The sequence below is a fragment of the Haliaeetus albicilla genome, chromosome 22 (genome assembly GCF_947461875.1).
Source record: "Haliaeetus albicilla chromosome 22, bHalAlb1.1, whole genome shotgun sequence".
Taxonomy (NCBI): Eukaryota; Metazoa; Chordata; class Aves; order Accipitriformes; family Accipitridae; genus Haliaeetus; species Haliaeetus albicilla.
In genome coordinates this window covers 18,447,751-18,474,325 of record NC_091504.1, presented here as the reverse complement: position 1 = coordinate 18,474,325, position 26,575 = coordinate 18,447,751, and the positions used below count along the sequence as shown (strand labels likewise).

Below are 26,575 nucleotides of genomic sequence, written 5' to 3'. Positions count from 1 at the left end.
GTACAACACAACTCTATTTTGTCTCGCATCTTATCGCGCAAGTTCTGTCCCAAAATATAAGGGGGAATAATGCAACTTGAGGTCCAGGGAACAAAAGAAAGAATTCAGTAACAAAAGTCAAGTGACAAAGCAAGACCAAAGAAGCATTTTCTTTTTAAATATAGAAATCAACAAGTTTAAGAAATTGATTAGGTCACTTCACCCACCCTAAAGGCAGATGATGGAAATGGCAGGAAAGATTAACTGCTCTCACCTCTAAATAACACAACAATCTAAAACTTACTAAACAAATAAGCAAAATGTCAAATAAAGAGAAAGAGGAACATCCAGCAACCTTCATTATCCACAGATTTCCAAATAGTATTAAAGATAAAAATCCAGCATTTTCCGAATGAAATCTGAAATGGACAATGAATCAGTAAGGTCCACTTACATGAAAGGGACAACGTGGTAGCTGTCTTTGCTTTAAGAGAATGTCACATTCTACAAAAACACAGAGGAAGAGAAAAGGAGAGCATCGGCATTGTTTTTTGAGGGGGGTAGAGATCTGGAAGATTTGCAGTGGAAAAAAGCAAATAAAGAATGGGAATAAAGATTTTAGATGCAAACACAATCCATTATTTTACAAGCCAACCACCACAGCAGTCATGACATGAGAATAAATTCAGTCATAACCAAAAAATAATACTGTGGAGAAAAAAGCTCAGTCAAAAAGATGGTTGGAAAGGAACCACCTTTGACCATCAATCCACTCTGAAAAAAGGAATTAGTCTTAGATGCACTGGTGTTAGCAGAGCAAAGAGATTAAGGCACAAATCCTGACAATGAAAAAAAGCAAAAGAAATGCAAATTGAAAAACAGTAGTGAGTTTTTGTGTATTGAACACATTTAACATTAATATTCCTGTGTTGTGCTATTACTCTTAATGTAAACTACTAAGAGAAATTAAAGCAAAGCAAGCAATAACAAATTGTTTACACCGGACCAGTGACTGAACTCTCTCATTAAACTTTATAACATAAGAATATTTTACACTGAAATTAAGAAATGTTCACAATGATCAGTCATTAGAATTTCAGAAATGCCATACAAACCATTCTAGCCTTTTGAAATGGACAACTCAGTCAAAATTCTCAAAAGAAATGGCTTAACAGCAATGAAAATAGGCAAGTTTCTAAATTCGATTTGAATTCTATCTTCTAAGCCAGGTTTTAAAACTTCCACATAATATTTATGTGCGTACCACATTTTGCTGTTATGAAGTATTCTTAGACAGGGGCAGCCTTTATAGTGATAACAGTGGAGAGAGGAAGTAGAGTTTCACCTCCACCCTCTGTTTTAGGAATCAGAAACAAAGTTCCACACAGACAAAATGCATGACAATAAGATACGCAGCATTATTCATCAACTCTCAATCAACGCAGAAGACTCAGTTTGCAAGATTATTTCACTGAGAAAAATAATGCCGCTGGCAAGACCCACATAGATGAAACACTTCCCTGAACACTCATTTTTCCAAATAAGTTGAACTGTGCCAGCAGAATGACCAAAGCCTTATCTTCTACAGATCTCCACATACTTTATATCCCACTTCTCCTCTTCCTCTTTCTCCTTATTCCTCCTGCAATACTATGTTCCCTCTTTTCCTTAATGCTTCTAAGCATTTCCTCCTCTACATCCACTTTGGGGCTGCCAGGTAGCCAAGAGCAGGGCTGGAGGGATGCATTATCAACACTTATGCCAAAATGCTAGCCAGCTGACCAAGGGCAATGAATTGCTAAGCTCCCACTGCTGTTCATTCCTCCAACAGAGACACTAACTTGGCTTTTATCCACTACTCAAACATTAAAGTTCACAAAGTATGCAGAACGCTGTATCTTTAAGACCACACTCCTCTGTTGAATTCTGTTGAAACTGGTCAAGTTCAGAAGTTATTAAGGAGAGGCTGGAAAACATAGAACAATTAAGCTAATTTCTTTTGAAAAATAGCCAAAGAATCAGCTTTCCATGTGACCACAAAACTAAATTCCAGAACTAGGAAACATGCTATTTTTTTAGCAACCTAACAATACCTGTAAGACATCACACTGCCCCATAACTGCTGTTAGCAGAAGGAAAAGAAAGGGGACCACACAGTAAAGATGAAAAGATAGAAGTGACTATTTTACAAAGTACATTTATCTCCAGTTTTGCAATTCTGCCAAAACAGAACGTATCCACCAAACCTAGTTAATTCAGGCTGACCAAAAACGGCTTTCCTCTGCTAGAGGCAAATACTATGAGCTGAATCAAACATATGGTATCAGGTTTTGACAGAACTACTTCCACTCAGGTTAAGAGATTAATATTTTAAGTTATCTATACAATTGTAGGCACAGTTACAAGCCAACACAAATCTTTACCATCAAATGGTAATTACTTGGAACAAGGATACTTAGAAAGCTAGAAAAGCCACTTGTTCAGTATGCCATCTTATTCAGATGATTTTTTTTTAAAGGAAAAAGAAAAAAAGCAAAACAAAAATCACACCCACTCCCAAAATAATCATAAGTATGTAATAGTCCAAAACAAATAATAAGCAATATGCCTCTTAAATACACAGTCTTTTCAGTTTATAGGTATATTTCTAAAAAGTACTACATACGGCTCCTCAAGTCTGTTGTCAAGATGTGCTTAGCAGCAATCAGAAGCTCCTTCCGGAGGTGTGCAGTTTCAGCTGGACAATTGGAGAGCAACTGCAACATTCCTTTTACCATTTGCTGAGAATATTTAGCCACTAATTCCTATAACAAAAAATTACATGAATACAATTATTATGACATTCTATTTTAAAGGCTTGCTTTACATTTGCAAGATAACATTTAATTTAAATTCATTTGTTTCTCTTTAAGTCATCTATTTGTAAAACTAAAATACAATAGCCATTCCATAAATGCCTGGGGCAGGGGGAATAGCACATTTTCACTTTGCATTCACATAAGAATACTTCTGAAAGGACAACCAAGTATAGCCCTATCTTCAGATTCGCTGCACAAATGCTTTTCTCTCCAATCCCTGATGCACTGCAGTTATGCTGGTGGTCACTCGCCTGCCATAAAGTAACTAGAGATCTGTTGCACTAAGAGTAACAATGTAACAAAAATGCAACCTACCTGGTAAATTCTTATGATGTAAGCCAAAAAAGACAATGTTTTAATTTGAGCAGCGATAAAATCAGCATACAATTCCTTGTTATAAAGTTTATGTTGCCTGAAATTAAATTGAACAATGGTTACAATTTTGTGCCTCCTCTTTAATACCTTCATTCAGAAAATTCACAGAAGTTTCAAATTACATCATCTTGCAGTGAGGTTCTTGCTTCATAAAGGAGTAAAATCATCATGGGAGAGCCGATTTTTAACAAGCTCTCTGCCATTCAGATTCCCAGCATCTTATGCTCTAAGCAGAAATGCACAACCCTGAGGCAGTCATACAATTTTCAACTTGCTACAGAAAGCCAAGCCAATACATTAGCATCAAACATTTGGCTCCGTTCCCCTAACCAGGGCAATTTTTTTTCTCCAAACAATATTCCCTCCCACAGACTTGTTGGTCTCTCTCAAGATTCAACCATTTATTTCAGATCATCTGGGCAGATAGGAAAAGACAGAGATCTTACTCCTGCTGCCCTGCTCAGCACCACTTGCTGCTCCTTAGAAACATCTCTCTCTGAAGCAGGAAAAGCAGCACCCATATCTGCAACATCACAAGGCTTCACCTAAGCTATACCTTGGAAGAGCAAAAATGTATCACTGGTGGTATGGTAAAGATTAAACAACAGCAAGTGTCCTAGCTAACATGGTCTCCATCACATACTATCTGTGGTAATACGGATTTCTGTCGGAACTCTATTTAAAAAAAATACATTATCAAATAACAAATTGGGATCTACTGCACAACTATGGATTTTACCAGTGACATATAATAGAAATACTCAGATTTGCCAATTACTTCACCTACAAAACTTTGACAATTTTAAGTCAAATAATCATTGCTACTTTGAAGATTAGAAGCAGTAAGACTAGAAGCAAAAAAATCACAGGATATAAGACAAAAGTATTTGGGGCGATACTGAATGGCAGGTTTAAGTACTTTATCCCAAATATCATCAAAATACTGTTAAAATGCTCTTACCTTGCTTGAGCAGAAACCTGTATTATAATAGTGTTCATAATCAAGGGCACAAATTCAGCTACTACATTATGAATGTTCAGTTTGTAGAGCTTAAAAAAAAATAAAGTATTATTAGAGAATTTACAAGTCACACTCACAGTCAACTTATTTGAGAGCTAATCAGAAAGAGTTAAGAAATCTCAGCAGCTTATTTTTAGACCATATTTTAATCTCAAAAATACCTACATTCATTTTTACTAATATGTTTGCCAGCAGAACTTACACAAGCCACTCAGCAATAAAAGGTATTTACATGCAAAATACCGGAATATACTAACCTGATACATAAGAACAACAATAATAGGTAGCTCAGCCAAGACCTTCAGAGATAAAGATCCTCTGGGAATTATAGAATGCTGAAAGAAAGAACACATGTTTTATAAACAGTTCAATTATTAATTCAAAAAAGTATACGAAATACATTTTTAAAGAAACTGCTCATTTTAATAGCACTTTATTTAGTGATAATAACATTTAAAAAGCACAAAACCATTTGGTATTATATTAAATAAAAATCCTGTAACTACAGCTGCATAGAAAATATCTGAAAAGTTTCCATCAGCTTCTACAAATAAATCTTGATAAGAAAAACAAGCAAAAAGAAAGTCTATTACCTGCCCTTATGATTTGGGGTATTGTGATACAGACAGTCTCATAAAGAGCAGTTAGAATACTCACTGTTCTCGTTTCACTATCTTCTCGCTCAGGGTTTACTTTCACCACAATTGTTGTAATCATGCCAACCATTTCAGGAGTAGGAACGGTGTTCTCTGGAATCACCTGAGGATTCTCAAAATACCGATTCTAAAAGCAAAGAGCAGTAGAAAAATATGATAATGCTAGTAATAGTCAAAAGGCCATTTATCTCATTACAATTCCACCATATAATTTTTCCCCACAACTTATTGCAGACAGTTTTTTCTTCTCTGCACATGACGTTTACACTGCAGCATCTACTAGGACTATACACATATCCTGCAATCTTTCACTCCCCCTACTGCAAGAAGCAGAAAAGTGTCCCCAACCAAGGTGGTTCTTTTGCTAAGCATCCAGACAGATACTCTGTATCAGTGAGGAAGAGCAGGCAATGGCCTCCACATTGCTGAAGCACACTGAAGAGCTCTAACTGCTGGAAAGTGCATCACCTCAACCTTCCCTCAAAAAAAACAAAACAAAAAAAACCCCAAAAAACCCAAAAACAACATCAAAAAACCCCAACCAAAAACCACCACACAAAACATTTGGCTACATGGACACCGCTGCAATCAACTGACTAGTGCTTTATTATATAAGTTTACCTCAGTTTTCTCATACTGGTAATACTGTGCTAGAAAGAGAAGGTTTTCCAATTCAAAATCTAAATTTCTCCATTTTTAAACATATTTTTGTTAAATATTTTTATTAAAGCTATATTTACTTTGTATCAGTAGATACAAAAGTAATTATGTTAACATCTTTTAGAGTTAAAATTAAGAAATAAAAACTGGTTTTCTGACTGTAGCAAGTGCAATTTAAGAAATAAAAAGCTTACCACTACTTTTGGAAGTTCCTTGTAAATCTGTTTCACAAAGTCCAAAAAATGATGGATCTAGGAAGGAAGAAGTTGGTTTACGATAAAGAAAAAAAAAAAAAAATCACAATTTTAGAATCTTTGTATTAACTACACAGTTACATAAAATCTTTAGTCACCACTAGAGTATATTTTTCATTATATTTAAAAAGAATCTGAAAGCATTCTCCTGCTTCCTTCTGTTCTGCCAATATTAATTCAAATTGCACTTGGAAAGAATCTGATTCACCTATCATCTCAACATAGTTCCAATACAGTATCATTAGAAATAATTACTGTAAACCAACTATGTCTTCCCAGGCAAAAACCGAGGAAAGAAAGCAACAGAATAAAAATGCAAACTTTCAAATACTCCTTCACAAGTCACAGGAGAGAAGCAGGAGGGGAGGGGGGTGTTGGGCAGAGGGGAGACGATCATATTCCTTTTCCAGGACTTTCCCTTCACAAACTAAAAAAGGACCAGTTCTCTTCCCTTCTGTGGAAATTACATTCCTTAGTCTAATCATACTGCCCATAAACACTTAAAACAAAGACAATTAGGCTTTAACAGTTTGTTTTTCCCAGGGGTGCTAGCACTATGCAATCCTCTTCTAAAAATTACTTTAAGGTAAAAAAAAAATTTAAAAATAATTAAATATATGGTCACCACAACAGGTCAGCAGCCAACGTTAAAGGACAGCAGGAAAATACAAACCAACCAACTCACTTAAACAAAATAACCATTCTGAAGAGTATGACAGTAAGTTCTATACCATATAACAAGATTTATGACCTACTTCTTGAGTGATTGCTGGTCGGAACTGTTTGTGCAATTCAATAATAATTCTTAAGCAAATCAGTACATTTTCTTCATTCTCCGTCTGAAAAAAAGGGAATCTTTAGTGATCCTACCGCTGCATTCTTCAACTACTCCGTAAGTACTTCAAAACCCTATAAAATTATACTCATCTCAGCAACCTACGAGTACCCCATTAATATGAATTTGCATGAGCAAGATGCCTTTCCTTTGATATAACTTTACCTTGCAGCCTTACAGCATGGCTAAAATGAAATTCACCCCTACTGGAACAAAAACCAGAAGTTTCAACCACTCTGTACCATCAGACCTGTTTCTAATGCCCCACAGACAGAAACACACAAGTGTGGTTATTACACACCGTGACACCTCCACATAGAGCAGGTTATTTTCTGTGAGCTTCAAATGACAATGTTTTCAATTCCAAGTAAGAAACAAAATGAAGTGTCTAGAATAAGCTATCTGCACTTATATAAGCCAGAAAAGTGTTCATGAATGAAATCTTGCCTAGCATGAGAACAGTTTCTTGCATCTGTAAAATCCAGGTTTCTAAAGGGCAGAAAAGAATATGCAGAAAACCTGTAAATAGTAAGATATCACACTGGTGAAGCCTAAATAGAATGCCCTTCCACTCTTGCTCCAGAAGCACAGCTATTTAAAATTCTACCCACAGCAATTCTTTGAGATGAAGAAAGAAGAGGAAAATCTTTCTGAAAATTTGCAACAGTTTAAAGAGAAAAAAATTTAAAAAATACCTCTAGAAATCTAAACATCACAGACAGGATATTTTTGGTATGAAGACGAAGATGTTCATTTGTTGGTATTCTGTGAATTATTTCAAGCACTAGCTTTCGGAGTTGCTGTAAGAAAAAAAACAAAAAAAACACAATAGAACTTTCCAAAAGCCCACAAAAAAACAACAACTGGTTGCAACATCTTTTCAGCTTAATACTTCTGCATGGTTAGAAAGAAAAAAAGCCATTTTACTTTGTGTAGACATACACTTATATACAAACACATAATGCTTCCTACTACCCACATATGCGAATAAGGTAAATTTAACAAATTTACAGTTGAAAAATGCAAGTTATCAGACTTTTTTTAAAGAACTCAATTTTAAGCATTTAATGACTTTTGCCTTTCATTCCAAGGTAAAGTCAGTAAGTTGTAACAATGTGTTGTATTTCAGCAAGAAAGCCAATTGTATTGCACCTAGTTTTTCTTCATTTTTCATAGAAGCCCAGATTTGCAAAACTTCTAAGTAACTTATTTAGAAACTGGACTTTTTCAATATTACTCCAAATGGCAGACCTATTTTGAACAACAAAGTCTATACATTAATGAGTTCATTAGGTTAATCAAGTACTTCACTGAATGAATAGTCTGCTGCACACATTGCAAAAAGGTAAGAGATGCTCCGCACAGTTTACCTGTGCTGGCTTCTCCTGCAGAAACTGAACTTCTCCATCCTGTAGAAAGGTGAGAAACCTAGGGATGATGTGTTCCAGGAATGTAGAATATTGAGGGGATGATGTCACATTCTAATTAAGAACAAAAAACAAAACAAAACAAACAAAAAAAATGGGGAGACAGATATAATAGACATTACACATATGATATTAAGTTACATGCAAAGCCACTATTAAACATTTTCAGTGACTTTTTAATAGATTCAGTGATTATGCATCTGCTGACACACTACAGAGCACTATTAGTGAAACAAACAAAAATGAATACAAATTAATCTCTTTCCTCCAATCCCAATGGACTGTAATATGATTTTTTTTCCTATTTGAACACTGTCACCTCACATAGAAAATAAAGTTGGTGTAACATACAGCTATTTTAAATGGAGGAAAAAAAAACAACAGCAAAATGCTGTAGACATTCTTGAACAAGAAAGATTGACAAGCACACTCACATTTCATTGCTCTAGGATTCCCAAGACTTTTCAGCCACTGTTAAATTGAGATTTTAGTTTTTTCTGCAAATACGTGTACACGCATACATCACCCAAACTGAGCATTATTTTCCACTGTTGTGCTGGTTTTAGCTAGGATAGAGTTAGTTTTCTTCATAGCTCGTATGGTGCTATGCTTTGGATTTGTGACCAAAGCAGCATTGCTAACACATTGATTTTTAGCTATTACTGAGCAGCACTTACACAGCTTCAAGGCCTTCTGTTTCTCATGCTGTCCCACCAGTGAGTTGGCTGGGGGTGCACAAGAAGTTGGGAGGGGACACAGCTGGGACAGCTGACCCCACCTGACCCAAGGGATATTCCAGACCATATGACATCCCGCCCAGCCTATAAAGCTGGGGGAAGAAGAAGGAAAGGGGGGACATTCGGAGCGATGGCGTTTGTCTTCCCACGTAACCATGAAGCGTGATGAAGCCCTGCTTTCCTGGAGATGGCTGAACACCTGCTTGCCAATGGGAAGTGGTAAATGAACTCCTTGTGCTGCTTTGCTTGTGTGCACGGCTTTTGCTTTACCTATTAAACTGTCTTTATCCCAACCCACAAGTTTTCTGACTTTTACCCTTCCAATTCTCTCTCCCATCCCCGGGGTGGAGTGAGTGAGCGGCTGCGTGATGCTTAGTTGTCGGCTGGGATTAAACCACAACAATGCAAGACAGGATATTATCAACAGCAGATTAGCCCACGTATTCTCTTCACCTCAAAGGTCTTCCAAAAAAAGTCTGTATCTTCTCCTCCTCCACCTCCCCCTTTCCAATTTTGAAAGACTCCTAACTTCCCCAACCTTATCTCAGGAGAACAGTCCTACTTTGGAGGAAGAAAAGAAGGAAAGTTTCCAACAAGAAATTAAACAGGTATTGCTGCATTCTTGGAAACTGGCTCACAAATCCATTCAAGGAAAAGTATACCTTCATGAACCCAGCTTAAATTCCTGAAAGCACCTTCCCAATACCTTTGCTGAACAGCAAAGAGCAGCAAATTTGCGGCACTCCTGCTATCTATGAATTGCTGTTCTGAACCATACAAGAAACTAAAACCCCCACTACTCTAACCAAGTTCAGAATTATGCTGCTGGAACAAAACATCAGAAGCAGCAACAGAGGTTGATTCTGGAAGCTTTTTCTCCTCCAAAACAGAGACTGGAAAGACAACAAATACACTCCTCTCTTCCCATTTGGAATTCAGAATCTCTATGAAGAAATAGAGAAGGAAAAAATTCCCCCGCAAACAAATAATTTCTGAGAAAACAAGATTCAAAACTATCAAATGTTCCCATCCAGAAACTGGTTTAGAAGAGCAATATCCTCTGCTAGCCCAGAACAACACCCTAACAACTAGTCCAACAACTGGCACTGTCAAATGGATAACATTATGGTGAAGCACCTCAGTTTTAAACTTCAAGTCATTCCCCAGAATCATCAATGCATGTTCAGTTTTACCCCTAACTAGAGAGACATCCAGATCAATAATGCAGCCAACAGAATATGAATGCTGTAACTTACAAACAAACAGCTAATTTTTGGAAAAACAATACTTTTTCACTTGAAGTGAAAAATAAAACTTGCTGAACTTTATAGCTACAGGAAGCTGCAGTAGGCGATAGAGTAGATTTAATAAGAAGACTATGGAAACAGAAGATGAAAAGAAACCATCTAGCGTAACAACATGCAACAATACCGTCCGCAACCTCCAAAGGAAAAAAAGGAAAATAAAACCATATTAGTGGTTCCTCTTGCTCCCTCAAGCATTTTCCAACAAATAGAACTGTACTCTAGCATAAGTCTATTCATCATCTCTTTATGTAGGATCGATCACACTACAGAACCAAGTGAGGTCCAAGAGAACATTGTTAGAACAAATATTGAACAAGTTCTTCCCTACTGAAGACAAGAGCAAAGAGAATCAACCAAGCTTCAAATTCTAAACAGATCACTAGACTAACCTGTTAAAGCTACTCTTTTAGTCAGATAATAAATTGTTTCAGAGATGGCAGGTCAGCTTAAACAGATACAAAATGCCACAAGGATACTTTTTGATAGTCACTTATGGTAACAGGAAGCTCTGCTCACCCCATGTGCATACAGATGCAGAACTGTTACAGACATCTGCTTATACACACTAAGCAAAAATTAAGCCTTTTAACTTTTTTTTTTTATACTACAGTTACACCAGCTCTAAATTTATTATTCCACTATGTTAACCTGAACTAAACAAAAAAATTCACTGGACAGGAACTTTTCCACCGATAACTCAGAAACAACTAAAATTGGCACAGCTTTCAACATCCAGCACCTGTTGGACGTAACTTTGCATAAAGCTTACTTAAAAATAGCCAAAGACATTAAAGAGGACTAGAATGTACATTTATGTTTCCGTACCACAGACCAAGCAAGATCACTTCAAATAAAGCAGGTAAGGACAGAATATGTTATAGTGGCAGCACTTTTTTTTAAATTGCAACACGACTAAAAAAAACTAGATACAGAGAGAATTAGCAATTCTAAGATCTTGAACTTATTCTGCAAAATAACAAGTTCTCTATAATTTCAGAACAGACACATAATAACTAAGTATTCAACTAAAGTATAATTTCTGCTAACACAGGGTTGGTTAAACTTGTGTCTCACTTTTTTTTCTGCTGCTCATCTAAGGTTGATGATGGTACATCACTATGCAAAAGATGTCACTGACATCTGACAACTCCTCCCTCACTTCTATACTACGGAACTACTCAGAGGAATCAGAGGGCCTCTACTTCATGAGGGCACAAATATATTTGAACTAAATAAAAGAAAGTTTTAAATACAGAGATTTCATACCATTCAACAACACGGAAGAAAAATCTATTACTTCACCTTTATTTAAATGCTTACTGAATAAAGATTAGAGAATGAAAGAGCTCTCTAAGTCCAAATGTTGTAATTCTTCAGTAACCTGGCTAATTCCTAAATACAAACCTAAAATCAATGACTTATAACAATACAAATGATAAGTCACAAGATACTAATATTAATATTTTAACCACATAACATCTGAAATCAAATCAACATACATTAAGCACAAGGAAGACAGCCATTTCAGAAGGGGTTTTGTTGTGGGCTTTTGTTGTTTGGGTTTGGGTTTTTTTATTATTTATTTACCTCAAAATTCTCACTGACTTCTTGCATCATTTTCAATTTGGTTTCGTCAGCTGAAAATGGAAATTCAAGCAAAAAAATTGAATGTAAAACTACATCATGAAGGAAAATACCAGGCTTGTTGATCAAAGAAGCAATCAGATCTTATCAGTTTAGCTATCACAGCCCAATTATAACGCACACAATTCTCACAAACAACCATCACACAACCGCACATGCACACAGCTCGCTCACTTCGGCTCATGCAAGTATTACTCATCACTTTGCTTCTTCAAAAATCAAAACTTAAGGTGAATTCAACACACATTTATCAACAGTCTAAACAATACTGCAGTATTTGTGAAACTCTATCGAAGAACTGTAATTTTCAGCAGAAAAAAAAGTATCTTACGTGTATTGACATCTGTAAGAGCAGCCACAAACTGAAGGTATTTTTTCATCAAAGTGGTTTGGTCCACCACCGTAGGCCCTTGTGCTGAAACAAATGCCATCTTGGAGGAGGAAGGATCAGCTTTCAGTACACAAAATCAAGACCAACACACCTACAAAAAAATAAAAAATTATTTTTTAGCTTATGTGGGTAGTTAAGAACAGCTATCGCACCACCTACATCCATTCTTTTGCTGTACTGAAGAGGACACATCTTTCCCAAAAACCACAACTGTCACATTTAGTTAGGGCTACAAATACAACGCCTAGCAGCACTCAGGATCGCAGGAATACGCTTCCAGATACAAGTGGTTCCTGGGCTCTTCACAGCGTAGACACTCACGCGTTTTGTTTGGTGTCGTTTCTCCCTGAAGCAGCAGCAGGCTCAGGAATGCTCCCGGCACCGCACACCTGCTGTCTTGTCTTCCGACCCGGCCGGATCCCAAACTTACAGCACCCCGGCGGGACTCACTCCCAGAGCTGCCAGAAGTTGTCCCGCCGCCACGAGCTGCCTTTCTCGCTTATAAAGAAACCTGAAATCAAATACAGCTTCAAAGACCGGCGACCTCTCGCCTCACCTCGGCGCTTTTCTGTCAGCTCTCCTACACACCCCGCTTCAGCCGAGCCGCCCTTCACGGCGCCCGCCGCCCCCAACACCCGGGGGTGCCCCGCAGACACCCCCACCCGGCCCCCCCCCGCGGCCGCCTCAGGCCCCCGCGTCCCCTTACCTTCCCCGCCGCAGGGCTGGTCGCCACCGGGTCGCTCCCCGCTGCCAGGGCGCCATCACGCCGACCCCATCCCAGCCGAGGCGCCCGCCCTGCGAACACGGGCACCCGTGAGCGGCCGCGACAACGCTTGCCCCCGTCCCTCAGCCCTCCCGGTCCCCGGCCTCGGCCCAAGGCCTCCCAGCGCCGTGCTGACGGGGCTCCGGCCCCTTCCTCCTCCCCGCGGCGCGCCGGTTCCGCCCCGCAGACTGCGCCGCGCTGGGCCTCGCCTCCCGCCGCTTCGCTTCACCCCGCGCCCGCGCCCAGGCCCGGGCCCCACCGAGGCGCCGCCACCGCCGCTCCTCACACCGCGGCTGCCCGGGCTCGGCCGGCCTTAGCCCCCCAGCTCCCTCCTTTGTTGCTCCCGGAGGCCGGCGGCAGCGCATGGGCGCAACGGAAGCGCCCGAGCCCAGTTCCGGCCGCCTCCTCACGCTCCCCGCCTCCCGCGCCTCTCCCCGGGCGGAGGCGGGCGCTGAGGCCCACGGCGCCGCCCGGTCCCCTCACCGCGTCCCGGCGTGGGGGGACCCGCAACCCTCGGCCACCCCCTGCCCTGCCCCGTCCTGTCCGGTCCTGCCCCGCCGGGGCGGTTTCGCCCCAGTTGGGAAGGGCGTCTGCCAGCCTCCCGCCGCCGCCGCCGCCGGGCCGCGCTGCCTGAGGCGAGGCCGGCCGGCCCCGTCCCTCCCCTCAGCCCCGGGGTCTCCGCTAACGCGGCGGCCGCCGGGCGCGACGCCGGTAACAGCGGTCGAGGAGTTACCCCGGGCAGACGCGGCCGCTGTCGGTCCGCCCGGCAGGCCCGGGCCCCTCCCGCCGAGGACCCGCCCCGCCGCTGCAGCGGCGCCCGGGGGAGCGGCGGCAGAAGCGGCTCCGCCGCACCGGGGAACCGGGAGCCAAGGCGGTAGAAGGGGGCTGAACCGTACAAGAACAACAAAATAATTGCAGCCAGGAGTAAGAAAGGGCTTCGAATAAGTACCAAAACAAACAAACAACAAAAAAAACCCCTGCACTGCGTTTGTGAGGCTCTCTCCAGAAGCTCCCATTGCACGCTTCGCCTTAGAGACTCCTCACGACGAGCTGAGCGACCGCAGCCGAACTGCCCGTGGCTGAGGCGTCCTCACACCACCAGAGCCTGAAAAACACTTTTACGTTCGCCGTGTCAGCCACCAAACCAAAATACAGACTCCTTCCCCAACGCTCACCCATCCAGAGCTGTGCCCAGTCTCTCCGCAGATGGGCAGCATTTGTGCTTTTTTTTTTTTTTTTTTTTTTTTTAAATCTCCGGCGGTTTCGCAGCAGCCCGTTACGTTAGCAACACAACCCCGCAGGAACTTCCCCCGGGAGAGGCTGGTTGGGCGCTGCCGCGGGGGGGAGCGTCCCGGGGGCGCGGACAGAGGTGCCGCAGTACCGCGGGCGGCCTCGGGGGCAGCGCCCGGCCTCAGCGCGGCGACTCCCCGCCCGCGGTTTCGGTCCCCGTCCCGTCCCGGCGGTGCCTACCCATGTCCCCCGCCGCCCCGAGCGTGCTGCTGCTGACCTGCCTGGTGCTGCTGCTCGGCCGCGGCTCCCCGGCGGCAGGTAAGGGGCCGCCGGTCTGCGCTGTCATCGCCGCCGGGGAGCGGCTCCCGGGATGCGGGCGAGGGGGGGCAGACCTCAGGCGTGAGCTGCTTTACTTGTGGGGTGGTGGTGGTGGTTCTCTTCCCGGGGTTGCTAGCCGTGACAGGGGATGGAGGCAGCTCCGGGCACCCTCTCCCCTCCCCAGACTTTATTCTCAGGCGCTCCGACCTTGGTGCGCGCAGTGAAGCTGGGGCATCCCGGGGAGCCGGGGTTCTGCTTTGCACGTCCTAACCCAAAAGCTGCACATCTGCTTCCTCCGCTGACCCAGCGCCGTGGGTCACAAGGCACCCGGGCAGCCTCTGTCTCTTGCTCGGGCAGCCTCGCTGGGCTGCATTCTGCAGAGGTCGGAAAGGTAGAAGAAATCCTTGAATTGGATGAAATATCTTGCTCCGCCGGTGACTCACTGGATGACCTTGGGTTAGCCGCTTAATCTCCAACTGCTGCAGCTATTGGGCTTCAGTATAGCCGTGGTTTGTAAAGCACCGTGATAACCTCCAAGGAGAAGTGCTAGATAAGCATGAGGTAGCTGGCTATATTTTTCCCAAGTTCTGCTGAAACAAAGCAGAGGGTAGCCTGAATCTTCTAGAGACCTGAAACCTCTCTGTGCCAGATTTCATCACATCATACGCATTTCTCTATTAACTCAAACATATGAACTTGGGGCCATTCCTTGTGTTGTGAAATGGGAAGAGTGGAGTTCTTGCTCAGGCAGTAATCTTACAGTTATTTCTCACAATCCTTTTGCATCCAGATTTGCTCAGCACCCGCAATCTGTGAAATAAAATGCAGGCACTAAGTAGATGCTTTGGGTTCTCCTTCCACCCCATCCCAAGCTGATAGGTGCGGGAAAGGCAGCACAGCACTTAGCTGACCCCAGTGCTGCCTCTGCATTACAGGTCATGGATGAGTGAGAAACGCAACTTCTGAAGCTCAAAGATTCAGGTCCCTGTTAGCAATCTGGTGGCTGCTGAAATAGAGGAGAAGCAAAGTCATCAGCATGAGAACCCCCACAGCTCTGCTGCTCTGCCTAGCATTGCCCCCTTGCTCGCTGTTGAGAGGATAGCCAGGCAGAGCACTGATGCAGGGAGGAAACATGCTCCATGTTGGGGGCAAACAACCAGATCCTGTTCCCAGCTCTACCCCAGTTCAAAACTTTCAGTGGCTGTTGCCTTTCCTTTTGTTTTGGGGTTGTTTTGTTTGTTTTTAAGACATGCAGGTCATTTAATCTTGTCGCACTGCTGTTTTTTGGAAAAATTGGATGTATCCTTTCCATAAAACGCAACCTCACTCATGCTCTGCCCATTGCAGTAGTTTTAAGAGCTGAAGTAAGTATCTTGTGTAAACATGGCAGAGAAGGTAATGGTGGGTGTTCCACAGCAGCAGGGATGGTTCAGTATCACAGGTCCTGCACTTCTCATGCCTTGCTGTTTCATAGAATCATAGAATGGTTTGGGTTGGAAAGGACCTTTAAAGGTCATCTCGTCCACCCCCCCTTGCAATAAGCAGGGGCATCTTTAACTCAATCAAGTTGCTCAGAGCCCCATCCAACCTGACCTTGAATGTTTCCAGGGATGGGGCATCTACCATTTCTCTGGGCAACCTGTTCCAGTGTTTCACCATCCTCATCATAAAAAAATCACCTCCCTCTGCCTGCTGGCCACACTTGTTTCGATGCAGCCCAGATTACAGTTGGCTTCCTGGGCTGCGAGCACACATTGTCGGCTCACATCCAGCTTTTCATCCACCAGTACCCCCAAGTCTTTCTCTGCAGGGCTGCTCTCAATCCCTTCATCCCCCAGTCAGTATTGATACCAGAGGTTGCCCCGACCCAGGTGCAGGACCTTGCACTTGGCCTTGTTGAACCTTATGAGGTTCACATGGGCCCACTTCTCAAGCTTGTCCAGGTTCTTCTGGATGGCAGCTGATCTGTCACTAGGGTATGGTACAAGTTACATTTACATGGGGATTTTTGGTCCTTTCCTAGAAAAGGAAGTCAGTGGTGGACCATAAAGAAGAAGCTAGTACTGATGGGCTTTTGTTCAGTTAGAGGAAGGTAGGGGAGACTTTTGGGTGAACAGAGCTGACAAGGAGTCTATTGAATGAAATCCTACCTGAGTTTGAAAGTTCAGGTTTTTAGGAGAGAGATTTGAGCTGAGCTTGACTTTCTTCCAGTAGCTGGAAGTTTAGTGACCATGTTAGATCATTAGTGACACTGAACCTACAGCCAGTGCCCAGCTCTGCCTATAAAACCTCATCAAATTTTTTGTGATGTTCTAGTCTGAAGCTCCCTTCTACTATTAACATTTCTAGGACCCGTCTAACATGTTGTTTAATGCTACTTGTTTGAACTCTTATATACATGCAACAGTTTCTATTTGAGGTTTTTAAATGGTTAAAAATAAAGTGGTAAAGTGTTTGCTGGGATGAGTGTCATTGTGGGTCACATAACTACAGCTGACTAGTTAAAATATGTAAATAAATAAACAAAAATGTAATACAACAAGGTTTGGGTTGTTTTTTTTTTCTTCTGATTTCCACAGAAGAGTATGGTCTGGAAATAACCAACAATGGTCCCATCACAACGGGAGCTCAAGCTACTATTCATGCCAGTCTAAGTATGAAGAATGACAGTATCGCATCAAACTTGTATCACTTTAACTGGATTTATGCTCCTCTGATTCTGATAGAGAAATCCGAGCAGTGGTTTAACTCCGTAATTAATGTGACCGGTGAATTCCCTGGGACTTTTCCTGTATCTGTCTGGGTGACCCATAGAAACTGTTGGTTATGTCGGCCAGTTGCTAGAAATGTCACCGTGCTTCAGATTACAGGTAAAATGGCTTTACAACTTCCATGCCTTCAGGAATTCAGTATACATCAGGATGCTTGCTGCCTCTGCTAGCATCAGAAAAATGAAAGCCGGGTGTAAATATGGCTTCTGCCAACAAAGTTTGATTGGTGTAGCCCTTTGATTGAAGGTGGGTTTGGATGGCATTGTACTAACTGGGCCATGCCATAATCTACCTACATCCAGGAAGCAAGTGTGATCCTGCCTCTATCACTTAGAGAAACTGAACTAGAAACCAGATGCTTCACTAGCTGTGGTTCACACGTCAGCATTGTTCAGTGATGTCCAGACTCCTAAAACATTGCTTCCCAGCATTTCTAGTCCTAAAGTTAGGATGACCACCAGCAGTGACAATCTACTGATTTTCACTGTTGCATGACACAGCAAAAACTTAGGCCATCAGCACAACAGAGCCATTACATTTTCTTTTAAAGTTCTGACCGAGTTAACTGAAATTAAATGCGAAGTCATGGCTGCATTTCCAAATATTGCTAAGTGCAATTTCAGCTTACTGGGAATATTCATAACCATAAATACGCATTTTTTGACAAATTGACCAATGGTGCAGTATGGTTAACCTAACCTCTGATACAGGGATTGACATGAAATACCACTTGACAGCTTCCCACAATCCCTTATTTCAGAGACTAGTAATCACGTCCTTCCAACCCCATGTCCCAGTGCTCTACTTATACACTCCAGCTCCCAGCCGAAGTTAAGGACATGCATGAGGACAAAAGAGCTAACCATAGGGCATAGCTGACATTTTGAGGAACAGCTATTGAGATTTTTCTTTGAGAAACACCAAGCTTATTGGATAAGTCTTTATAAAAGTATACGTGAGATCTCTTCTATGCTGCCTTGTTGAATATATATTTATTCCTTTTTCACTTTGCACTGTCTTATGTTCTCATGCCACAAGCAATAGGGATAGAAGCTTTCTATAGCTGTAAAAGGTAAGATCCCACTGTAACTTTGTGCCTTCCCCAAGCAAGAGCACCCACCAGGGCTTCAGAGGGGCCCAAAGGTAGTTGCCAATAACTCATATAAACTACAACTCCAGTTAGTTCTACATTACCAGCCCCATTCTGAGGGTAAGAGTCTGTTACTGGTAATTAATAAGCCATTAATTTTATAATGCACTGATAAGTGTATCATCATAATACCTCTTCATTTATAGGTTAGAGAGGGTTTTTTATATCAGTCTTTGCTAGTCCTTGTAAACAAACTCAAGCATAGGATCTCTCGCAGACATCAAAATCAAAATTTCACCCTTTATGTATTCACAATGTATAGCATATCTGTTATTCACAGTAGTCAAATTTTAGTTTCTGTGGAAGTAGCTAAAACTAAAAAATAAAAATAAAAACTAGAAACATAAAAGAAACCATAAAACAAACAAACAAAACCCACCACCCCAAACATTAAGGGCATGTATACTGGTTTGATTCTCAATCCTTTGATCTAGATACTTGATGTTAATCCCAGTTCTTTTTAAATCAATAGTAAAAATTGATATTGACTTCAGTCAGTCCAGGATTATTTCTCTTAGTTCTATTAGAAGCTTTATCATGACCCATTGTATAGCACTAAATAAGTAGTTTAATCTCTCTGCCTCACTAACACATGTAACAACACTGAGTAATAGATATACAATACACTTAACCACTTGGACTAGGACACAGAAAGACTTATGCAGTACATTTAAATAATGTTTTGATACTCACACAGAGCATGCTATGAAAGTGATATATGCTGTCATTCTTTTTCCACCTTATTATTCTGCAGAATTTATCACAGGGAATCTTACCATTGCCCAGATAGAAGACAATAGACTTATCACTCATGGTTCTAGTTCCTCCATGGGTGCCGTGACCCGGATTTCTTTCTGCCTTCACGACCCAAGTCATTACTTCAAGTCAGCATCGTTTGTCTACAACTGGGATTTTGGAGATGGGTAGGTGTGGTTACTTCATTTGCTTCAATGAGTATTCACGATGGCTCTGATTCAGATGCTTATCTAGAGAAAAATCCTGATTAAATCATAGGACAAAGCATGCACCTTTGTCAGTTGGTACATTCTTAGCATATAAACCAGGTGAATTACAAAAACTGTGGCACAGAAATCACTGCATACTCACAAAAATGTGATGTTTTAAAGACCTAAGTTTCTTGTTCAAATATATGCTTAGGTGTATTACTATGTGTGCAATGAGCTGAACTGAATGAACTGGAAAAAGTAACTTATTATAAATTGTTCTTTTAAAACATCATTACCCCTGCCAATCTCCATTAGCAGTTTGTTATTGTTGAATATGTGAATAATTTGTGTGCTTAAGGAGAATGGAAGCAGTATACTTGTGGTTGGGCAATAAGTAGCTATTACTATGACCAGCTACCCATAAATATACCACAGCTTGGGTGAGGAGCTTTTGAAAGTGGATAGGTCTCTCAAATAATGTGGAGGTGCATATTAACACACACCTAATGCTTACCTAATAGCAAAAAGCAGGGGGGGAACATAGCTCATAACCATCAAAAATAAAACCATGGGTAGTATCTAGCCCTTAAGCCACTCTGCAGTAGGGAGGAAAAAAAAATTCAGTTATTTTCCTTCTCTGAGGACAAATATATGTCTAATACAAATAAGCATATGAAATAGAAATTTAAGTTTTAGTCTTTGAATACTATATTTTTTCTTTCTTTCTTTCTCTTTCTTTCTTTCTTCTCCTCCTCTGGACCTTAGTGCTTCAGTTAACTTACAGTCCATCTGCAATAAATGGAGTTTTCATAATTTACTGACTATTCCTGTTCCATTTTGTGAGTTCTTTTAGCATTATCTTTAGTTTCTTTGATTAAAAATGCATAAATATACTCTGGGTCTTATACTGATTGTAGTTTATTGGTAATGCCACAGACATTAATCATCATTGATATGGACATAAAGTAGAATCACAGCCAACTGTAGCATTGTCTATAAAGAAAATATTCAAGCTTGGTCCTTCTTAAATCAGAAATATGCAAGGACTTGGTAAAAGGCAATTTTGATTCTAAATCTTTTCATGTTACACACAGAGTTTATCAGATTACCAAGGAACCCTTTGTCTACTATAACTGCTCTACCATGGGGAATCGCACAGTGCATCTGAAAGTCATAGCTGAATGGGAGCAAATTGGAAGCATCATACATGAAAGAGAAATGGTGCAGAAAACTGGTGATTTTACCACTGCTCTGGAGCTGTTAGGTAATTATAAAACATTTTGCATACTCAGAACAGAACTTGCTATATAGATGTACAGATACAATCTAGCTTTAATGTGATAATACAACTTCAGCATTGTTTCACATGCAAGAACTGGTCAACATTATTCAAGGAAGAGTTTCCATTGCGCTGTTCTACTGCAGAAAAAATAGGGGGAAATATATAAAATTTTCTGTTTCTTTTTCATTTATCAAAAGTTTTTCTGTCTTTTGTCAAAGTCTCACATACACTTAAAACCTACAGTAAAATGTTTACCATAACTTTAGAGGATTTGTTTGAGTTACGTCAGCTATCCCTAAAAAATAAATTAGTTAAAATAAACATTAGGAAAGTCTCATTGATTTGATCAGCTTCAGGAGTTAACAAACACAGAAGTAAAAGTGTGAAGGATTCATAAAGTAGTTGATTACATATTAAAAAGAAATCACAAAACATTCAGAAAATTTACAACTCTATTGGTAGGTTTCCTTTTTGGGTATGAGGCAAGTATTATTATTTGTGTGACTGGTGGAGCTAAAAAATCTGTGAAGTCTATGAAAACAAACCTTCACTGGAAAAGCAATGAATTTCAGGTTTACACGTGGGATATGATATGCTTTTTTTTCTTCCTCTCAGATGCTGTTAAAAGCATTCATGTAGTGGGCTCCAGAGAGACTCACGTAATGGAAAACTTGAGTTTATCTCTTCGTATCAATGGCACGTAAGTAGCAAACACAACTTTTTTTCCCCAAAATGCATTGTCTATTTAAGTGTTTTTCCCCCGTTTCCTTAAAATAGTCAGTTGCAGCCCACAGAACTGTTTGTTAAAGCAAAAAAGAAATTTCCTTTGAACAAAATGCTGTTGACTATTGCATTTTCCTGACTTGAAATACCATGAACTCTAAGACCCTGAAAGAGCCTGCATCTTCACAGAAAAGTAGAATCCTCCTATATAAAGCAAATGTTATTTTTATATCTTTGTGAAGAGAATGTTAAAAGAGAACTAGCCAGAGAAAGATAGTGGGAAAAATTACATTTTAAAAATTCCTTTTGAATTTTTCTCCTTGACCAATTTCCCCACCATTAAATTAAACTGTATTCAGAGTCCCGTTGCATAGCAGTGATCCTTGACTGGCGCATGGGACTAGTGGGTTTGGGGAATAATTTTGGCAAAGATTGCCATAAGATGAATAAAACAGAGAGGCTCCATGTAGTGAGGATTTTATAAGAATATAGGAGAGTCACAAGCACCTCGATCCTAGCACAAGCTACAGTATTTAGAACACATCAGAGTTTTTTTGTATGGCAGAAGCATTTTAAATACCATTGAAACACTCAGGAAAGCTCCTTCACCATAAAAACTCCATGACTACAGAAGTCATTTATTCTCCAGAAGAGTGACGCTTTCACGTTCTGCTACTGGGAGCTGTTTAGGCTAATGCTGGATTTTAAAAAAAAAAAAAAAAAAAGAGGAAAAAAAGAGTAGGGCTGTTAATAGGGGTGTAGGATGGAATGAGCAGCACCCAGCACAGTTGTTTGCCAAAAGCATAAATAGTCCCAATAGACAAAGCAGCATAGTTTGCATTCAGAAATTGAACGGCGCATTGGCAGGAGTGGAAACTGGAGATGGCGCACCAGTAAATATGAACAGCCAAAACCCACTACAGGCAAACCTGAGATCCCTAAAAGCAGGCTTGACTTTAGAATGGACAATGTTTGCCAGACCTAACCTCCTAGCCACAGGGCTGGGACTGATGCAATCAGAGTTTGTGATAGAGAAGCAATGACAAAGGCTTGAGAGATGGGTTATCAAAAACAAAGCTGGAAAATGAGCTAAACATATAAACATGATGCTTTCTTTAGCAGAGTATGTCCTAGAGAGATAAGGAACAAAATACTAATAAGATGGGGTAAAGAAAAGCTCTCTCTGTTATCAGAATCAAAGTCCGTAGTGCCTAAGGTGAGTCCAAGCAGAATTAGTTGGAACAACGGTCTGAAAATGTAAATAAAAGGCATCAGCTAGACATAGTGAGAAGACACATGGCCATAAAGTGGATTGCACCTAGATTGCTTGATAGCAAATGAAAACCTTTTTGTTATTGTAAGGGAGTATTGTGATCCTTGCAATTTATTTACCTTTTCTAGCTATTAGTCCATTGTACAGAGCTCATCTTACATGCTTTCCATTTGGTTGTGGGGGTTTTTTAATCAGAAGAGTCTTGGGTGTGCTTCAGTAGCACAGACAGTGATTTCTTCTGTGAGAAGAACGAAGGAAAAACAACCTATACTCTCTTGGAAGTGCAGGAAAAAAAGATTCCTTTTATCTTTATTGGAGAAGGACTATGGGGTTTCCTACACACAATGGCCTGCCTATGACCCATGCAGGTGTTTAGCTCTCAGCTGAAAGGCTTGCTTTTACAGAAGCATCACAAAGAACTTTTTCATTTGACAAATGCTATAAACCAAACAATTGTGCAGTTAATTACTTCTCTATTTGTATTTAGATTAACTTCATTATTTTCAAAACTATTATATTATTTTAACCAAGTGATTCATCAGCTCTTAGCTGAAATTTTTGCAAAGTTTTCACCTTTTTTTTTTTTTTTCCTTTTCTTTTTCTTTTTGCTCTTGTCATTTCAGCCCACCACTAGCATTATGCTGGCTTATAAAGTCCGAGTGCATTCCACTTGAAGGTGAAAAATGCCATCTGGTGGTGATTAATGGCTCCTGCTACAATCTCAGCCATACCTTCAGTGATGCTGGACAGTATTGCCTCAGTGTCAGAGTGGAGAACGGTGTGACGATGCTGCAGACGTACCATGAAATAAAAGTGTGGCCAACAGGTAAGGAGCAGCTAGTCTGAGCAGCACGGAGATTCCCACCTGTCAGAGAACCGACAGTCTCAAACATGTCAGGGACAATTATGGATTAACCGGCCTGCAGATGAGGTTTCTGGAAACTGGTATAGATCCCTAAAAGCATAGGAAGGAGGAAGAGAAAGGAGAGCCTATAATGTGCCTACTCTAATTGCTCTGAGCTTCTTGCATCCTGCTGAACCCTTAGGTCTCAAGAGTGTCTTGAAGTTAATGAGTTTCCTGGGAAGGCTGTTACTTAAGTTACATATTTTTCAGTTTAAATAGTCTGGCTCTTGTAGTTAGAGAGGATAACTAGGAAAACATATATGTCTGTAACATTCCCTTAATTAAGCAGTCTCAATTCTTCTTTTTGTTTAATTATAGGGGTTTTTTTAAGGGAAGATTTTTCTAGGCCTCCATTTCATTACAGGTTTCTGTCCCTCAGCCAGCAATCCCTGCTGGCTCCCCGATGCTTGCTCACACATACCCCTTTTGGGTCCCTGAATCATCTGAGAAAGTGGCTAGGTGGCCAAGTGAAGAGGACCTGACCAGAGGACAGGCTGGCTGTGATACAGAATGGTTATACCATCTCACTGAGGGCCAGCACTTGTATACAGACAGGGCAGCTCACTCCAGAAGGCAGTGTGAGTGGTGTGCACTCAGGGCTAAGTGTGCAAATCCTCTTTGCTGGAGACTGCTAGCTGTTGTGAAGATGAGGTTCCTTCCTGTCCTCTTGGGGTACCACAGAGGTACAAACACTCTGGTGAGTTAGGGCTAACATATGTAACCAGGTGGGGTTTTTTAGGCTATTCAAGGGAAAAGAGGGGTAAAAAGGGAAAGACCCTTACAATCTCACAACCCCGCATTCCCACTTCTGAGATTTCAGAAAGACCTGAAGTGATCTGGGCTGAAAAATGTATCCCTTGTTACACACATGTCCTTTGTTCTAAAAATACAAAAACTTCTCCTAAAACATGATTTCCTTCTCACTGTTGCACTTTCTCAGTGTATTGTATCACTCCGGGAATGTGCCCTTGTGCTCTTTCCTAGGGATCCACCCGGCTTTCTTTGTCCTGCTCTGCATTGCTCTGGTTTCAGTGATGCTAGGACTGGTGCTGTACACGACCTTTCGAAGTAACACACAACAAAAAGATCTCGTGGAGGTATTCAGTTGCTCTTACTTTGAGCTGAGATAGCAATGAGATACCTTTCAGCCATCTCCCTTCTTTAATCCCCAGAAAAACAGGGCGGGGGGGAGTATTTCCCTGTTATGTTTGATCCGTTCCATGAAAAAATCTGAACAGTGTAGGCAAACAACACTTTAAGCAACAGGCGTGCTTCTGGCTTGTTGTGGAGAACTATAACTAATTCAAGTTGCCAGGGCTATCATGGGCGGTTTGTTAATATTCCCAAGCAGGTGCTTGCATTGAAATATCCCTTCCAGACGATCTACCTCACATTGGTTACATGAAAGAAAGCAGTGGGGTAGTGAGAGAGGATATAGGATAGTAAAAAAGGGTCGGTATGTTACCTAAAGCTGCACTAAATAGTCACCTGACTCTAGTATGTGACCTTTATCTCCCCAGCTCCCTTCCATCTCTGGTGTAGCTTTCACTTGCTACGTTACTGTATTTGTAATAAGCATGAGCTCCTAAATCAAAAGTAGCTTTCACGGCCCTTTGGAAAGTACCTAATACACTTTACATCATGCCATAATATGAATAATGTACCTCTAGAGAGACTGCCTATGAGCTATGAGCCAGGAGGACCCAAATTAAAAATTATCTCTTTGATGTTCCTTTTCCAGGTAGCTGACTTTGACTTTTCTCCACTGTCTGATAAGAAACTGGCTTCTCATTCGGAGTCAGGCTGTGGCCAAATATGTTGCAGATCATGTTTTCTTCGGTCATCTCAAGAAGCTGCCAGGGAGAGTCATGAACTTCTACGTTCTTTTTACAAGCCAGTCAAAATGTACACAGTGTGAAGAACACAATTGCACTTCGGTTACACTAACTGCTGAGTTTTAACTTTCTCACTTAAGATGAGTTAAAAGCCCAGTGCTGCATGAATGGTTTGGTTTTGCCAATGCAATGAGATTAACCACTTTAAGTCCAGCACTTGATCGTTTCATTCTCTGAACTAAAAAAGAGCAAGCCCTGAAACACAGTAAAAGTAGCTTTGTATTTTTAAATTATACGGGTGTATACACTTACAGTTATAAATGCAGCATTTTATTCTTATGAAAGATTGTTTTATGTGCAGGTTTGCTAAACTCACTACCTCTTGTAATTTCCCCGTTCCTTCCGCTGTTTCAAAGAAGAAAATGCTTAAGACAAACATACCTCTCTTTCCTATGTTACAACAATATTACTGGAAACGGAAGTCACCCAAAATGCTGTTGAATGTGTATTTGTTCTAAAAAGGAACTGACTTGTCCAGGTTGAGAATGGCCTAGGTGCTTCCAATGAACCAGACTACCTAATTATGTTGTCTTTTTCACTCCTGTCTTAAAAGACCCCCTTTTTAAGTTAATGGGCTTCTGTGGGACTGTAGTGGCTGGTGACCTGCTCGTGGAGAGCGAGCTGCTAGCAGTATTTTGGCGGGATTGCAGCACATGCTGTAGATGACTACACATTTCCAACACTTTGTGAAGTAGTACACCACTCTAATCTGTATAAGTAGGTGGGGGGTTTTTTTCAGCCTGTTCGTTCTTCTTATCTTTCTCATATTATTACCCAGCTAGTCACCAAAGCTCCTCTTCCAAAAAATGCAACAACCAGTAGCTCAAAGCTGCTCAGCAAAACATATTCAATTCAAATTCACAGTCAATGTTCAAGGCTGTATAAACTCCATGCCTGTTGCAGACTATCTTCGACTATCAGCTTCCTGCTCAGTCAGGTTTTGCCCCCTGCTACGAGGCATTTCGGAGTACCCCAGAGGCTTTTAAACAAAAGTGCCTTTGTGGCCATTTCTTTTTTTAAATGTGACATGCTTTCCCCACCTCTGATTTAAAGCCTATGGGTATCGTGGGCTTTGGCTTTTTCAGGTATGTCATAATTTCTCAAATGCGCTGATTGGGAGATAATTGTCTGAATGTGAGGGGATTTACCATGAGGTTTTCGGGGTGCTCATCTCA

General features: G+C 41.1%; 2 protein-coding genes across 7 annotated transcripts in view; one reads left to right on the top strand and one right to left on the bottom strand.

Annotated features, from left to right (window-relative positions):
- Window positions 1-13,657, bottom strand: part of TRRAP (transformation/transcription domain associated protein) — a 102,937-nt gene extending 89,280 nt beyond the window's left edge. For 4 of the 6 annotated variants that reach the window (XM_069810176.1, XM_069810174.1, XM_069810177.1 and 1 more), the window contains exons 1-13: window positions 12,851-13,357; window positions 12,466-12,655; window positions 12,085-12,235; window positions 11,697-11,746; window positions 8,009-8,119; window positions 7,334-7,438; window positions 6,559-6,642; window positions 5,744-5,800; window positions 4,891-5,016; window positions 4,491-4,568; window positions 4,174-4,262; window positions 3,153-3,249; window positions 2,645-2,783 (exon numbers count right to left, since the gene is read on the bottom strand). In XM_069810176.1, coding sequence (XP_069666277.1) covers window positions 2,645-2,783; window positions 3,153-3,249; window positions 4,174-4,262; window positions 4,491-4,568; window positions 4,891-5,016; window positions 5,744-5,800; window positions 6,559-6,642; window positions 7,334-7,438; window positions 8,009-8,119; window positions 11,697-11,746; window positions 12,085-12,184 — 1,036 coding nt within the window. In that variant the 5' untranslated portion in view covers window positions 12,185-12,235; window positions 12,466-12,655; window positions 12,851-13,357. Of the gene's footprint in view, window positions 1-2,644; window positions 2,784-3,152; window positions 3,250-4,173; window positions 4,263-4,490; window positions 4,569-4,890; window positions 5,017-5,743; window positions 5,801-6,558; window positions 6,643-7,333; window positions 7,439-8,008; window positions 8,120-11,696; window positions 11,747-12,084; window positions 12,236-12,461; window positions 12,656-12,850; window positions 13,358-13,640 lie in introns of those variants that run through there. The other 2 variants (XM_069810173.1, XM_069810172.1) reach the window with 2 other exon arrangements.
- A 118-nt stretch (window positions 13,658-13,775) lies between these two features.
- On the top strand, window positions 13,776-25,921 carry TMEM130 (transmembrane protein 130). The gene is made up of 8 exons (XM_069810179.1): window positions 13,776-14,455; window positions 17,035-17,325; window positions 19,131-19,299; window positions 20,418-20,587; window positions 21,221-21,305; window positions 23,225-23,427; window positions 24,490-24,602; window positions 25,247-25,921. Exons 1-8 carry the CDS (start codon window positions 14,380-14,382, stop codon window positions 25,421-25,423), a joined length of 1,284 nt encoding a protein of 427 aa, XP_069666280.1. The 5' UTR covers window positions 13,776-14,379; the 3' UTR covers window positions 25,424-25,921.
- Window positions 25,922-26,575: the final 654 nt, after the last annotated feature.

Coding starts and splice junctions, on each gene's coding strand:
- TMEM130 (XM_069810179.1), top strand. CDS start 14,380: ATGTCCCCCGCCGCCCCGAGCGTGCTGCTGCTGACCTGCCTGGTGCTG. Junction 19,300..20,417: donor AACTGGGATTTTGGAGATGG/GTAGGTGTGGTT, acceptor TGTTACACACAG/AGTTTATCAGATTACCAAGG. Junction 21,306..23,224: donor TCTCTTCGTATCAATGGCAC/GTAAGTAGCAAA, acceptor TTGTCATTTCAG/CCCACCACTAGCATTATGCT.